Consider the following 17,339-nt stretch of genomic DNA (forward strand, 5'->3'; position numbering starts at 1 on the left):
TCAAGGCCAGCCTCATCTACAAAGGGAAGTTGAGGCCAGCAGCCTACATAGTGAGGCTTTATAGTAGGCTACATAGTGAAACACTTTCTTAAAAAACAAAAATAGGGATAATAAAACTTTCCGATATAGACTGTTCAATGTCTCCTTTCTTTTTTTTTTCTCTTTTCTCTCTCTCTTTTTTTTTTTTTGAGGTGGAGTCATGCTGTGTTGCCCAGGCTGGTCTTAAACTCCTACCTCAGCCTCCAGAGTACAGAAACTACAAACCCTAACTCCACTCTACTGTCAATGGTTTATGAAAATAGAATAGTTTTTTGTGTATTACACTCAGAGCAAAGATAATTAAGGATGGAAATTGCCTTACGTGGCTGAGTTTCCAGTGCCTAGAAGGTACATGCTACATGGTAGGAGCTCAGCTGTTCAGTGAGCAAATGCACTGAACAAAGGGAAGGGCGTTGTGATCTCTGTGGTGATGGCCACCACTCTGCCTTGGTGCCACTCCTAGGTGACCTTTGTCAGAACTGCAGAGTTAAGCATGTGGTGTCTGTGTTGGTACAGAAAAAAACAAGCTTCTCTTTACCTTTCTACTTTTCTTCTGCCATATTTCCAGAAGTACTTCTAACACTAGGGTCAGTGACTTTTTAAAATTTAGAAACCATATTTCACATAACTTAAGCGTGTAAGCTAGAACTATAGTAACAAAAATATATCAATTCTGAATTTGTATGGAAATTTGGACATCCTGCTTATAAAATAAACTGGCAAGGTGGTCAAGTTAGATGAGAAATTTGGAAAAAAATCTCTTAATTGCACATTAGAAGTCCCCTGAAGCCATAATTATAGAAATGTACAATGATGGGAATTCAATTGGATTAGAGTAGGTATTGTCAGAATCCATGTTTTAGGAATAATTTCAAGACTTTGAGAAACAACATACTACATGAAGTTAATTTGGCAGTCACAAAATAGATGCAATTTTTAAATCTCTTTAAATGTTCCTAAAGGCCTTAAAGAATATGAAATATAGGAATTTAGAGAAATAAGTGGAGACACTCAACAGAGCTGTAAAGGTAAGAAAGTCAAGAAAAATTTATGGTTAGAGCATTAATATTCTCTAGAACATTGTTTTCACCTTTGGAAATGCCTTCTCCATAGAAATGCTGTCCTGGGGCAGCCCTGTCATTGGGTGATTTTGAGCTAGCTTCCTAACTTGTACCTGATCACAGACACCACTCAGCTGGACAGTCCCATTTGTGTTCCTTACTACTCTCCAGCTAGTCTGCATTGAAAGTATGTGGTTCATAAACCCATTGAATAAAAAGTTAATTGTACAATCTCTACTTTCGATGTTCAACAGGTAATTTTTCATGTCTGGGCTAAAACCAAAACAGAAATATTGGCATAGAAATAATGAATGTATTAAATCAAGAAATGTGTTTCTCCTTGTTCGTTCACCCATTTAGTAACATCTGTTGAGTTGCTACCATGAGCTAGCCACCAAACAACTTGGTAGGAAGGAAGCGACATGGCCTCTAACCTCACTTCCTTCAGAATGTTGTTCAAATGTCACCTGTTAGAGAGGATTTCCCTGACCATTTCATAAAAACAGCCCTGCCTGCCTTTCCCTCTCCCTTTCCTTCTCACTCTGCTTACTATTCTCTAGAACATTGCCATCTTACACTACTTCTTGCTTAATGTTTTATCCTCAGTTGGAGTGTAGTGCAGGACCTTTGTTTTATTTCTTTCTTTCTTAAAGTCCAGAACAGCTCCTGGTATGTGTACATTTAGTGAAAGAAAACACATATATATGCTCACACATGACACAGGCTCTGACTTCAAGAAGTTCCTAGTCTCAGGTAGGATGAAAATGTAAAATAATTACATAAGTAAAAATAAAAATACGTACAGTTGTTACAGTATCATGGCATAAGGAATCATGTGATAACAGGGGAAGGACTCTCAGGTGGGGCATCCATCAGACTATTGATAGAAGGAAAAAGGAAAATCAGTAGTTCAGAGGAGATTTCAGAGCCATTTGGAAGTTCTGTTCGCCCAGTTTTGGTGAAGGAGCTTGGAGATGGATTGTATGTCTTTGGTTACCGATGACGTCTAGAGGAACATGCTCAGCTTTTCTAGCTTGACCAACTGGATAGATGTCGGTGTCATTAACTGAATGATACTGAAGGGGAATTGTATCTCCCAGTTCTCCAGGAAGATGAGTTTAGCTTAGGATAAATTGCATTTCTGATGCCTGTAAAATATTCAGTACCTGGTTGAAAATTTGCACTTGGAGCTCACAGGGAGGAGAGGTAGGTGGTTGAGAATAGATTTGGAAGCCGTCATTGAGTATGTTATAATTAGGGACAAGGCATAATGAAACCATTCACAGAGAACATGAAGACATACAGGATAAAGATAGGACCCTAGAGAAGATAACATGTAAGAGATGGTCAGAGAAAGAAGAATCAGAAGGGAAACCTGAGAATAAGTAAAAGAAAGACGAGGACAGCCAGGAGAGTTGGTGGTTTGTTAATCAAGAGGTGACCATTTTAGGGGGCTGTAGAAAACTTGTTTGTTACAGGGAATTGATTGGAATGGAGACAAAAGGTACTCAGACCAGACCCGACAAAGAGCAAACTGGTGAAGTTCCTGAGAACAGGCTGAGTACCGTGGACAGAGGGATAAGGAACACAAGTACTAGTGGGTTGGACATGAGTTGAAGAAGTGGACTTGCCACAAAGACAGGGCTGTGGGTAGTGATTTTGTCTCCCTGGGAGGTATTTGTTAATGTCTGAGAAACCCTGCAACAGAAGCAGATGAAGATAAATGAGTATAGACAGTACTTGTGAGAAGTGTGAAAACAAAGGGATAAGAGATGAGAGCCATGTGGAAGGCTGGAAGAAATTTTGTTGTTTTAAGTTTGGGAAACTTCTGTGTGTCTGAGAGATTTGGAGAGAAGACTCGGGTTGACTCAAGTTGTACACATAAGAAAAGATAACTGGCAGCGAGGCCCCAAGGAAGGCTGATGACTAAATCCTCACCTGAGTTAGGACAAAGGAAAAAGAGTTTGAAGAAAAAAACTGTGTTTGAAGAAAAAAACTGAGGCTAACTGAGACACAATGGAATAGGAGACAAAGATATCCAAATAGTATGAGTAAATCTGAATGGAACAGCAAATTAAAGTTATTAAAAGTTTAAAACAGCATTTAAGGTAGCAGGAATTAAAATACAAGTAAGAGACTTTTCTGAGCAGTGTCAAGAATGAGGTTGAACTTACAAACTCGAATTCAATGGTGTCATGCAGTTTCATTTGGCTGTATTAGGCCAAGAACAAGAAGAGCTGACATATGGCTAACACTCTCCATAGTTACAGATGGGCAAGTCAAGTACTTTGAGAGGTCAGGAGGAAGGAAAGGTGAGGTGGTTGTTGGTGAATTTTGCTGAAATGTGTCCCCTGGATAATCTTAGTAAGAAAGAGTGATTTCTTGGGGAGGCGGATGTCGTGACAAATGGAGAAGTGTGAGGGGATGGAAGTTCTTCACAAAGTAGAGGAACCAGTTTAATTGATCAAAGGATTTAGAGGTGGTTAAGTCAGGATGGAAAGATAGTCGCTTGTGGTTAGAAATTTGTGACAAATTTTTCTAGGTTTGCAGAGAAATTAAAATCTAGGATAACAATAATAACAGGGCTATGAATCTAGACATGATACATAGTTTGTGAAATTCTTGAAACTATAGGGAAAAAAACAATGCTACATAAACTTTGAATAGTCTGAAAGGCAAATCCTAGACTGCTTTATTCTTACACTGTGTCTGGCACAGAGTTAAGAGCTCCATAAATATTTGTAGAACAGGCTTCTACGGTCTTGCCTAGTTTATTATTGCCAAAAAAATTTTATTCATGTCTGACACCTAGTGGTATTATGCTCAAACTACAGTTGAGAGGCAGCATTTTCCCTATACCTGAGAGACATCAAGCAGTTGAGTACAGTAGCTCTGTGCCTGAAATAAGTCTCTGAAGCGCTTAGGGCAGTTTTATTGTTGGCATTTCAGAATGATAATTTGAGTAAGTCAGCAAATATTTATTGAGTATCTACTATGTTGCAGGCACTGTTCTGTGCACTGGAGGGAGGTCTGTATGTATATATGTAGCGTGTATTCTTTTGCTGATATAAGCTCATTGAATTTGAATACATAGGCAGTTTCATTGGGAATAGGTAAATTTGTTCAGAAAATTAATTTAAGGTGGTATTGCGATTTCTGCATGTGAGACTTTCTAAATTGATTTCATAGCTTTGGAGGCTGTCATGGCTGTGAAGACAGATTGCTTTTCATTGATGTTAAGATAGTTAGGAAGATGAAAGCAGAAATGTTGGGCATTTTGTCAGCTTCTCTTAGAAACCTCATTCTGCAGAATATGTGCTGTGAAGAACCACTGAAACATTTCACTCTTTTCCTTTAAGAAAAAAACTGAAGTTAAGTATTTATGAATGAATTGACATGGTATCTTGGATTTGCTTTAAAATGATTTAGAAAAATATAATGACTACTATTCACAGATTTTTCCTAATCATTTAAGATCTCTGTTAAACAAGATAGCTTTGTATGACATTAATAAACCAAATCCCAAAATAAAAATTAGATGTCTGTTTTCTTTTCTGGATAGATAGATAGATAATACATTATTTAGCTGATAACTAAAAACATAAAAACTAATATTACTGAGTTCTATGTGAAGGCTCTAAACATGTATACATTGTGTAATATTTAACTCAGGTTAAACATACCTTTCTCCTCCAATATTTATCATTTCTTTGTTGTGGAAACATTCAGAGTCTTTCTTCTAGCTTTCATCCAGCACATTGTGTTATCTTCAGTCCTTGTACTGTGCAGTAGCCCACCTGAACATCTCGCTGCTATCTGACTATAACTCAGCCCTTCCCTGCCCTCCCTCTCCCTTACTCTGCCCAACCCTGGCCAGTTACCATTCTAGTCTTAGTTAATATAGGATCAACCTTTGGTAGATTCCACATGAGTGAGAGCATGTGCTTCTTGCCTTTTTATGCCTGGTTTATTTCACTTAATGATCTGCATTTCCATCCATGTTGTTACAAATGATAGGATTTCATTCTTTTTATGGCTGAATAGTACTCCATTGTGCATGCGTACTGCATATTCTTTATCCATTCATTAGTTTGTGGACATCTAAGTTGTTTCCACTTCTTGGCTATTGTGAGTAATGCAGCAGTAAACATGGGAGTGTTGATGTCTTTTCCACTGATCTCACATCCTTTGGGTATATGCCCAGTAGCGGGATTGCTGGATTATGTGGCAGTTCTGTTCTTACTTTTCTGAGGGCCCTCCATACTGTTTCCCACAATGGCTGTGCTAATTTGCATTCCCACCAGCAGTGCTCCCTTTTCTCCATGTCCTTGCCAGCACTTGTTATCTTTAGTCTGGTTTTTGTTTTTTGTTTTTTTTTTTTTTTTTTGTGGTAATACCGTTGCTATATGGCTGATATTTCATTGTGACTCTGCTTTTCTTCTCTGTTTTCTCCTGATAGTTTTATAGTTGCAGGTATTTCATTTAATAAGCCTTCAATCCACTTTGAGTTAATTTTTGTAGCTGGTGAGAGGTAGAGGTCTAGTCTCATGTTTATGCATGTGGAAATCCAGTTTTCCCAGCACCAGTTATTAAATACTGTCCTTTCTCCACGTATGTTCTTAGCACCTTTGTTGAGAAGCATTTGACTGTAGACACATGGGTTTACTTCTAGGCTCTCCACTCTGTTCCCTTGATCTGTTTCTATGCAAATGCCACACTTCTTCATACTTGGCTTTTGCAGTATATTTTGAAGTTGGGTCGTGTAACACCTCCTACTTTGTTCCTTTTGCTCAAGATTGCTTTGGCTGTGTGGAACTTTTGCAGTTCTATAAAATTTTAGGGTCATTTTTCTAGTTCTGTGAAGAGTGTCTTTGTATTTTGATAGAGATAGCATTCAATCTGTAGACTGCTTTGGTTAGTATAAACAAGGGATAGCTTTCCATTTTTTGTGTATGTTCAATTTTTTTCTTCAGTATTTTAGAATTTTCATTGTAAGAGATCTGTCACCTCATTGATTAAATTTATTCGTAGGCATTTTTGTAGCTGTCATAAATGGAACTGCCTTCTTACTTTCTGTTTTGGATAATTTGCTATTGGTGTATATTAATGCTGCTGACTTTTGTATGTTGGTTTTGTATCTTGCAACTTAAGTTTCATACTGAAGAACAGTCTCATTTCAATGGCCTTTCAGTGACTGATCTCATCAATGAAATCAATGAATAATTTAAATAAATTATTTAAATTTATTTATTTAAATAAATCCTTATTTAAAAAAAACCTGTCACTGTAAAAACAGACTGTTTGGTTCCATTAAAGATGTTCTTCAGTAACATGTTTAAGAACTCTGAAGAAAGAAAAAAGCTTCATCTTAGTGATAGCTACTATTTTCCGTTACTTTGCTTTTGGTAAACAATGTGGGGTAGTTTTTCTTACATAAAGGCTACGTATTTTTGTCAGGCTATTCAAAAGTATGCTTCTTTTGTCTCCAGAACTGTGGGATTCCCTGACTGTAATGATCTATTTCTCTGCTGGTATTCACCTCATGGTCTTTTTTTATGACAGGCATAGTTCAAGTTTTGTTGCTTTATGATCTGTTTGATTTGTGCATTTAATACTTAAATTTGCAAATAATTTGAATGTTGCAAGTAAGCTATCCTGACGTTGGTATTCTCCTAAGAGGAAGTCATTAGATATTTAAACCACCCTTAATTCACAAAGCCCTAGGGGTGTCACACCCTGACTTTAGACACCAGCCCCTTGAGACAGGTATGCAGCTCGTGTCAGACATACTGGATTTTGGTTTTTTAGTGTAATCCTTTTTACCTTTCTACTTTCTTTTCTTGTGTTCCTTTTTCTTTGGCCTATATTCTTCAACTACCTCATAATACAACAGTTGAGTTTTACAGATATTGCCTCAACCAGTATTTGATTGCTTGCAGACTGATAAACTCTGTGTCCCTCGAGCCTGCTCATTCCTGATCTGTATGTAAGCCTTCATAAGGTTTATGATCAGACTAGTATAATAATTAAATGTCTACTTGAGCTAGGCATTATATAAGCATTTAATGGATTATTTCATTTAATCTTCATAACAGTCTTGTCCAGTAGGAATAATGATCACTGTCTTCGTTTTTTAGATGAGTAAATTGGGGCTCTTATAAATATTTAATATAACAATCATGTGGGGATAGATCTCCCATATAAAATCGAGAATGCCCAGTTAAAATTGAATTTCAGATCAATAACTAATTTTCTTTAGTTTAAATATGTATCAAATATTGCAAAATTTGGTAGTCTGCTTGGAAAATAAGTGATAGAGCTAGGAGTTTAAACCATGTGATCTGGTTCTAGGGTCCCAAGGTCCCAATTATTGCATTATGCTAAAAGAATATTAAATTCAGTATTTAGATGCATCAGCTATTTATAGCATTAATTTTCACTCGTTACTTTCCCCAAATTTATCATATTACTGTAATGTAGAAATATGTGCATTCTTTCTGATTTCAAGTGTAATTTTTAACTTCAAGTAAATTCTCATACTTTTTTTATGTTTTTCTGTTTAAGTCTGGTCACTTTGTGTAAGATAAATTCCCATTCATGTAAGGTCAATGTCTTTTTACTTTCCTGCGAATACAAAAAGATTTAATTACATGTATGTGCTTAAAAAAATGTATTTCTTTTTAACAAGGTTCAAGGGAAAAACACTTGAATAAGATACTTATGAGGTCTTCGAAACAGGCTCTGTTTTTAAAAAGTTGAGGAATTATGAAGTACAGGTGGGGAATCGAGAAAGGCTTTTACTAAAAATGGCCGGGGATGCTGTCTGGCTCTGCTACGCCATCATGGCAGGGAAGCAGAAGAGTCATTTTTCCTGATGAATAATCAAATTCAGGTGGAGGCTTTGAGTTTTGCATGTCTAGAAACTTACCTGCGAAAACTAAAAAACTAAGAGAGTAACATTATTTATTTATTTACTCACTACTCACTCACTCACAGGTCTCACTAGGTAGCTTAGGCTGCCCTCAAATTCACAATTCTCCTGTCTTAGCCCCACCCCCATCTCGTGCTGGGACTACAGAATTGTACCACCACACCTGGCCTGAAATGCATTTTAAATTTGGTACTTTTGACTTCTGGTTTAAGCAGAATTATAGACCTCATATATTAAAACGAAGATACTCTTAAAATTAATGAACCAAATGTTTAACTCAAGACTTAAAGTGAAAGAGTATAGAATTTTTTTTTGGTAGTGCTAGGTTTTGAACTCAGGACCTTACACTTGTTAGGCAGGTGCTCTACCCCTTGAGCCACTCTACCATTGTATGTATATTGTGTACTTACACAAACCTAAGTGGGAAGCTGAGGATGTAGCTCAGTGACAGAGCCCTTGTCTAGAAAGCACAAGGCCCTGGGTTCCATTGCAGCACTGAAAAAAAAATTTTTTTAAGTACATGGCCAATATGACTTAGAATGCAAATCAGGACAGTAATTGTAAATGGACGACTTGCATTCAGTACAGCTTGCAAATAGATTACTTTCAATCACTCTTGAGGCAGCATGGAATACCACCTTTGAATTCAGACCTTCTTTGCTTCATTTACAAGGTTACTTAGTCTCTGTTTCTTCTTCAACCAAATAGCAATTTTAGGATCATAATGCCCATCTTGAAGGCTTGTATGAATTAAAATAGATAATAAATTTATTCATTTACCCAATAATTCTGAATGCCTGCTCTGTGTCAGTTGTTGCTGTCGGTGCTATGGCTATCAGTGAGTATGACAGACTTTCTGTCCTTCATGATAGTGGGAGAGACGCTTAACAAATACATAAACAAACAAAAATGTAATTATAGTGAGTGCTTCAAAAATTCTACAAAGAAAAATAAAGCCTGGAAAATTTCAAGTGGCACAGTAAGGATTTGAATCCATGTTTACTGACTTCTGAAACATTTTCCACTATACCACCATGGCTTAAGTGTTTGAGTTATCCATTTGTTGCTTTAGAGGGCTTCTTTCAGAGTGCACAGCTCAGTGGGTAAGAGGAACTTACAGATATTTGGCATAATTGTAATAATCTTTTTGGATTTCCAAGTACTGGAATCAAGTACTTGATCAGCTCCCAAGCCCTACATTATAGTTATTCCATTAAAAAACTTCTTTGGAGCCACCTTTGTATATAAAAATTCAGTTTTAGCCAAGCACCAGTGGCTCACACCTGTAATCCTAGCTACATAATCATTACAGAGAGGAAAAGAAGGCTGAGATAGAGAGGATCACAGTTTGAGGCAAATAGCTCAAGAGACCCATCTCTAGTATAACCAGACCAAAAATGGACTGGGGTGTGGCTCGAGTGGTAGGGTGCCTCCTTTGCAAATGCAAAGCCATGAGTTCAAACCTCAGTCTCACCAAAAAAAGATTTCGTTTTATATGGCAATAAAATACATGGCAATAGTATGTGGCATTCTTTTTTTGCCCAGTGTTGCTGTTTAACAAGTAGTATCATATTATTCTGCATACATACATGCTGTCTTCTTGGTTATATTCTTCAGGTGTCTAACCTGTGTCTTCTACTTCAGTGGTTCTCAAATGAGTATGCATCACAATCACCTCAGTGTTAGAAGATCTGGAGTCAGGCCCGCAGATTTGCATTTCTGACACTTTTCTCAGGTGATACTGATCCTTTGGTCTGAGGACCACACTTTGAGAATCACTGTTTCCCCCAGTACTTGGGGCATTTATCTCTTAGCTAACATTTCTTCTCACCTGTGAACCTTTCCTTTACTTCTATTTTACTGAAACTATTGTTAATTTTATGTGTGTATTAGAATCACCAGGGAAACTTGTTACAACGCAGATTTCTGTTCAGATTCTAGAACACTCGTTTTTAGAAAACACCTTAGATGGTAATGCAGATGTTCCATGGAGTACTGTATTACAGGCTTGAGCGTGCGCTCCTCATTGCCTGGACTCTGTTTTGTGCCTGTCTCTGGTTTATACGACACTGTCATTTATTTGTATGTCTTTCTCTACCCGCATCCCTTTGGGAAGAAATGTCTTGTTTTTCATTATATCTTTATGCTTAGCACAATAAAGTATTAAAAAGCAACAGACCGAGCACTGCCTGTGTAATGAGCTTTGGCACTTATTAGCTATGTGACGCTGGAGGTGTTGCTTAATCTCTGCAAGCCCCAGTTTTGTCTTTTATACGGGGATGGTAGTAACACTTAATTGCTATGGAAATTAACAGCTCTAAGGTATATATAGTATGTGATGTAACTGATATATAGAATATACTTAATAAAAGGAAACCAGTGTTATGGTTGGAAGAAGCAAAATAAATATCTGAGTTAATGGAAACTCCTATATTGTGATTTTATCACCTAGGTTCAGGATATGCATTTAATATTTCATCAGAAATCTCTACTTAATTATCTCCATTAAATACCATTTTATGTTTTTATATTGTCATAAAATATTGTGAAGCAATATCATACCTTGGGCTTTTTCACTCCCATAGGAAAACAAAGAAACCGCTTGGAACCAATGGACACCATATTTGTTAAGCAAGTTAAGGAAGGTGGACCTGCTTTTGAAGCTGGATTATGCACAGGTACTAATAATCTTTAGATGATACCTTTTAAATTCCTTTTCCACTTCATTTCTTCCTTCCACATGTTTGTGTTCCATATTTTTTCTTTTTCTGAATGCATATCCATCTTTTTCCACATCTATTATTACTGTTTCGGCCTAGTTATATGTTTCTTGATACCCGAATGGATGGGTTTGAACAGAAGTAATAATATAAATTGATGAATTATGGGTACAGATGACAGACTCAGAGCTCTTTTGAGGAATCTATTTTACATACGTTGAATTTGACAAAGGATTACAAAATAGCAAACTGATGAAGTTATCTATTTGACATGGCTATAATAATTTTGGATCTCCAAATTCTAGAAGTGCTTGATCAGCCAGAGATGAATTAATTTATAGCACAAACAGTGGCTTAAGTTTCCAGTGAAGTTGCAAGCACCTTTTACCTGCAGGTATCACTGAATGTGGTCTTCCTAGCTGGATATAGTAGGTGTTTGCACTAAAATATTTCGTGATTTGTAATTTTATAAAAACTAAACAGAGCTAGGTATGGTGGCTTAAGCCTGTCATCCTAGCTACTTGGGAGGAGGAGATTAGGAGGATTGAGGTTTGAGACCAGTCAGGGCAAAAAAGTCCATGAGACCCCATCTCAACCATTAATAAGCTGGGTATGGTTGTGTACCTGTCATGCTAGCTGCTTGGAAAGCATAAATAGGAGGTCCCAGTCTGGCCGGCCCTGGCATAATGTGAGATCCTGTCTCAAAAATAACTATAGCAAAAAAGGCTCAAGTGGAGAATGCCTGGCTAGCACGTGTGAGGTTCTGAGTTCAACCCCTAGTACAGGGGATGAGAAGAAGGTAGAGATTTCAGAGATGAGTGAAAAATTTAAGTGAGAATCGGAAAAACTTGTCATTTACTGGCTTTTGAATAAAATGATGTATTTTGAACTACAAATTAGTGAGAATATCATTACTAAGATTTATTAGGATGCACTGTTAATGTATTACTTAGCTGAATTATTTTCTCATCATACTTAAAGCCCAACTTTAACAACATTAATATGTAGAACATGTGTATTAGTATGTATATGGGATTCCATTACACAGAAAGTATCATCTTGTGTCACAAGATTGAAAAGATGAGGTGGAGATGCTGTTTACCACAGGAAAAAGTAAATTTTTTTCTTTTTTCTTGTTTTCTCTGTCCTTGGTCTCCTATGTTCTTTGTCTTTCTTTCTTTTCCATTCTTCTGAGTAATGGTTTTTCTGAGTAATCCAATGTCTTTCCCCCCATTAAAATGAAGAATGAATTAATATGTCTAAAATCAAAAGCATGTGTATACCCATATTTAAGTTTTGCAATACATACTATAATCAAGTAAGCAAATACATAGATTGGAAAAATACTGCAAGAAAATCAACTGGACTAAAATTAGAGGGTACTGATGAAATAAAAGCTATTGGTATTTAAACCTTTGAATAATATTTTCCACCAGAAATGACAAGAGAAATAGAGGAATAGCTTAGTAGTTGTCTAACTCAGAAAACAACTGATAGGGGTGTGAATAGTATAGCTGTGATCACCTGAACACTTAATTTTTAAATTCATCATTGTCTAGAACTCTTATTTAGAACATGGTTATGTTTTCATAAGAACTTGGATATATCAGAATTCAGAATTATTTTTGTAAAAGGTACTTTAAAAAAAAATCATGAACAGTGAGGACATTCTTGGGACTGGAAGTATAGATCAGTGGCAGAGCATTTGCCTAGCATACATAAGGCCCTGGGCAAATGTGAACAAAAAAAAAAGAACATTCTTGAGACTATTTTAAAATACTTCTTTCTTCAGGACTTCCTCATGTGTTTTGTTTTGTTTTTTTTCACTCCTCTTTGAAGGTGACCGAATTATAAAAGTCAATGGAGAAAGTGTTATTGGAAAGACCTATTCTCAAGTAATTGCTCTAATTCAAAACAGGTAAGATTCTTGATACATGATTAATTCTGGCCAAAAATAGTATATAAATCAGTACAAGTAGATAAGTGCATTGTGTTCCTAAAAGGAATTGGAGTGATGTGGAATGTGGAACTTTCCCTTGCAGTGAATAATCCATTCAAAATTTGCCAGCCACCACCTACCTGAGGATGGCTTGGTTGGTGGCATTGCTTTGGTAAAATTGTCAGATTTGTGATTCAAATTCTTCAGGGTCTGAGAGGCATACATTTTAGATTTATTGTAAGCTTCTCACTTTACTTTGAAGTGACAAGGAGATAATTTGTCTAAAATAAATCTACAAATAGGGGGAGGGGAAAAATAAAAAATAAAATAAATATTCACACAAATACATACCTAGTTTATTTTGAACTCTCGTACTAAGATACATTACTTTTAATGACTTTTACTAAGTGATCTTCCTGGCTTAAACTTACTCATTTGTTTTAACTAAGACAATCTATGGAATCTCAAAGATAATTTAATCTTTTTTCTTAAACCCACCCACCTAGAATATTTTACATTACAAATTTTAAAAACCTAAAGTCAAAGAGGTCACCATACTGAATTTCTGTCAAGAACAGGTCATAAATCTGTATCTGATTTCCTAACCATCTCTTTGTTCAAAGAGGTTCTTCCAATAGTCAAAAACACCATAACTATTGTATTATCTAATGGTTTCTATTAGCTTCACTCAGCTGTGCATAATTCAGTAGAATTTCTTTATTTTCTAAAGATTTTTATCAAGCTCCTCTAGCCATGTTTAAAGCAGTTTGTATTGTAATCTAAATTATTTACACAAATACCCTAATACATTGTCATTTTTTACAATTAAATGACATGATTAAATTATCTGAGTATTCTCTTTAGTGTTTTAATATTTAATGAAATTCTTAGCGAAAACAGCTCTTTTAAATCTCCTCTAAAGTAGGTGATGAATTTAAAGCCTCTTCAACAGACAATGGAAGGATGGTAGAGTGGCTTAAGTGGCAGAACACTTGCCTAGCAAGCACGAGGCCCCGAGTTCAAATCCCAGTCCCACCTAAAAAAAAAAAAAAGACAATGGGAATCTACCCATGTTTTTTTTCCTCGTAATAATTGAGATCATCACAAATGCACCAATATGTTTTGTCAGCCTACAGCTTAAGGATTTTCAGTGTATCCTTTAATATCTCTTTAAAAATAGTATTTTTCTAAGTGACTGCAAATATATCTTTGTTTTCCTCAAAATCCACCCAATTCCTGTATTGCTGGTGCTGGTCTTTCAGAGTAATAACACTTTGGAATGATAGTTGTAATTTCTCAGCCAATGAAAGCAATTGGAAAATTAAGAGAAATACTGTATTTTTCTTGATCTTATTTTCTTTAAATAACCTATGCTGCTTTTGCCTGCAATTAGTAACAAATGGATAATGCAACACAAAGCCATTGAGATTCTTCAGTGTGTTAGTGTAAAAATATATTGTTGCAGAATTTTTCTAAATATCAGTATGTATTTTCTCCAAATATTGTAACACAAGTGCCTCCATATTTTACTGGTTAAACTTATTAGAACCTGTGGTTCTCATTGCTTTACCATTCTCAACATTTATGAACCTAAAAATAATGGATCAAATCTGCTAAAAAGAGAAAGCAGTATATTATTAGATTTTTGATTTTTGTGGTTATTTGATTTTTCTTTAGTCTTTGGATTGTATTGGAGGGAATATGGTATTGTTAGATTAACTGTTGAAGCACTCAGTGGACGTAACATCACTGTCCTTCCTATAGCTGTGTAATTCTGTCATAGAATTACACTTAATTTCTCCCTTTGACTTTTTTTTTTACAGGCTGGGTATGGAACCCAGGGCCTGGCACAAGCAGTTTTACCACCAAGCTATACCCGTCAGCCTTCCTTTGACCTTTTAAACCTAGAGAAACTTCTCTATCATGTTTAACAGAAAATCTGTAGCAACCAAAATAAAACAAGACTTGGAGCTGTTTGAACTGTAAAGGTTCTAAAATTAAATCATAGGGATAAAAGCAAGAAGTATTTGAGATGATACCGTTATAGTTGTTAAAAATGAATTTTTACAGTAGTTGTGATGGCAAACTTACTGTCTTCATTTCTGAGGTTAACAGAATATTTTAAAATTAGTATATTTAGTGTTGCTGAAAGCATTAAGTATGAAGGGTTCAGTTGGAGGCTATGGTTCAGCCCCCAGAACACAAATCTGAGGGTACTTTGCTTATTTCATGTTAATAAGTTTTAAACTTGAGAGTATGTGATAAAAATCGCAATTTGGTTTGTTACTTGAATAAAACAATAAACAATTGTGTGGTGATATTGTTCTGAGTTTTGTTTTAGGGCTGTTTAATATAAGTAACATATTTCATGTTTCTAAATTAGCACATTAGGAAGAAGGCTTGACTGATGATGAAGAGCACAAATGTGGCTGGACATCCTCTTTGTACATTATTAACTTGCGTACATGAAAGTGTCTTCATTCTAGTGATTTGCTCTTGAAAAGTAAATATTTTTTAAAAAATCAAAATTATGCTGGGGATGTGGCTCAAGTGGTTGAGCACCTGCCAAGCAAGCACAAGACCCTGAGTTCAAACCCCAGTACTGCCAAAAAGAAAAATATTTCTGAGTTAACTATTTTTCCTTTATGTGTTTTTTTATATACTTCTACTTCCCCTAAAATAGTATGTTTGTATATTCATTTTCAGTGATACAACATTGGAACTTAGTGTTATGCCAAAAGATGAAGACATTCTTCAAGTGGTAAGTTTCATTTATTCAGATTCAAATATGAATTGTTTATAACTGTTAATGTTAATGGTTTTGAGATGAAGGTAGGTTGTGTTATAAAGAAAAGATTCTAGGAAAAAGTTCCCTAGCTCATTTAGCAGAATCTGGAATTCTCAACATTTAATAAAAAACAAAAATGAAAAGTCTTTCTTCAATTATTTGCATTTTAGCTAGAGATGTAGCTCAGTGGTATAGTGCTTGTCTAGCATAGGCAGGCCCTGGCTTCTATCCTCATCACTGAAAAAAAGACATCCTTGTGCCAGGGGATATTTTTTGTCTCACAGTGAACTCTTGGATGACATTTCTGAACAGTTTAACCAAATTACATTCGAGGTAGTCCTTCAACCCAAAGCCAAAGCTGGGGGTGTGATTGCCTATCCCTAGGAATTGGAACCTTTCTTAAAGAAAAATTATGAGGATAAAAGTTCTATGAAAGCCATAGCCTAATTTTCTTATAAATATTACTGTCTTAAACTGACCTGGCAGCTTTGTTAGTAGTCTCAGTTCCCTTAGAAGTCAAGTTCACAATTACTACAAGTTAAGAGGAAAGTAGGTGGGAGGAAATGAAAGTGTGTAAGTGAAAGCATAAGCATCTATTCCAAAATGTTCCCCTGAGTTTTAGAAAGAAAAAAAATCAATGGTACTGAACTTTAGTAAGCTTAAATGTAACTGAAATAAGAAGATGATAAAAATGTAGATTTCATTGAAGAAAATAATACTTCAATTGACTTGGCCATTGAGAAGGGTGGAATTGACTGAACATTGCTCACTAACAGTGCTAGGAAATGACAGTAGCCACTGAAGTACTTCTGTAATTCATTTTAGTGAATAACTGAGTTTTTTCTTACTACTTATAGCTAAATTCAAGAAAACAAAGAACTCAGTTTGAACTTAGTTCCACAAAGGCCCTATATAATCTTCTTTATACATTTCTTTTTTTTTTTACAAAAACATCACTAAAGCAGATCTTAACTCACCCTATTTACTGACATGTAAAATATAAATGAACTGAAATCCAGGAAAATTAACCCCCTGTTTTCAAGGTATGTTGATTTTATTTTGAATGGCTTATTTGATATCAGATTACTCTTCTAAGTACTCAGTTCTGTGGAACTGGGAGGCTCAGCAAGGAAGGTGAAGCTGTCTGAGGAGATTTCCAACCCTGGTAACTCACTATTCCAGTGGCCATGAGTCAGTAGACAAGAAATAGCGATTCTTCTCTAGTGACCTTCTTACACAAAGTGCTAAAAGGTGATATAGAAATGCAGTGAGGGCTATACCTTGATTTCCCCTTGGGATCCGAAGATAGAATGGAATTCTAAATCTGAACTATATTCTAATCTATAGTATACTCCTTCTTCACCAAGGTGAAGGTATAGTTGGATGTCTTTTAGAAACAACAGTGCTCATTTCACAGAATAGCTGGAATCACACTAAGTTTGTAAGATAGGAACTGAATTCCACCAAAGCCTGTTAGTGACAGATGAAAAGCAGCACATGACTTAGTGCAGTGGAAGGGATAATTTTCTAATTATATGGTCAGTGAGAAATTTGGTTATTTAGTTTGTCTTATTATATTTTATTTACAGTTAGTACATTTAAAGTAAAGGTAAAATACAAAGTGTTGCAAACATAGAAAATTAGTTCACTTGATGATCTAGTTCATACAGATCTTTAAGGCTCATCAAGTAGGAATTTGGTATACTATCACAAAATTCGTTCATGTCATTTTAATTATTTTAATCATAAATTTAATAGCATGTGCCTTTAATAATAAAAGAAAATTATTCTTAGTCTTGTTTCACATTTTAATGTACAATAACTCACTAGGAAATCAAAGAAGTACATATATAATTATACA

At 35.6% G+C, this 17,339-nt stretch overlaps 1 protein-coding gene across 12 annotated transcripts in view; it reads left to right on the forward strand.

Annotated features, from left to right (window-relative positions):
- Arhgap21 (Rho GTPase activating protein 21) overlaps positions 1-17,339 on the forward strand; it is a 118,458-nt gene that overhangs the window by 65,739 nt on the left and 35,380 nt on the right. For all 12 annotated transcript variants that reach the window (XM_074056492.1, XM_074056494.1, XM_074056493.1 and 9 more), the window contains 3 exons: positions 10,617-10,709; positions 12,591-12,669; positions 15,397-15,451. In XM_074056492.1, coding sequence (XP_073912593.1) covers positions 10,617-10,709; positions 12,591-12,669; positions 15,397-15,451 — 227 coding nt within the window. The remainder of the gene's footprint in view (positions 1-10,616; positions 10,710-12,590; positions 12,670-15,396; positions 15,452-17,339) is intronic.

Source organism: Castor canadensis, chromosome 15, assembly GCF_047511655.1.
Source record: "Castor canadensis chromosome 15, mCasCan1.hap1v2, whole genome shotgun sequence".
NCBI classification, from domain to species: Eukaryota; Metazoa; Chordata; class Mammalia; order Rodentia; family Castoridae; genus Castor; species Castor canadensis.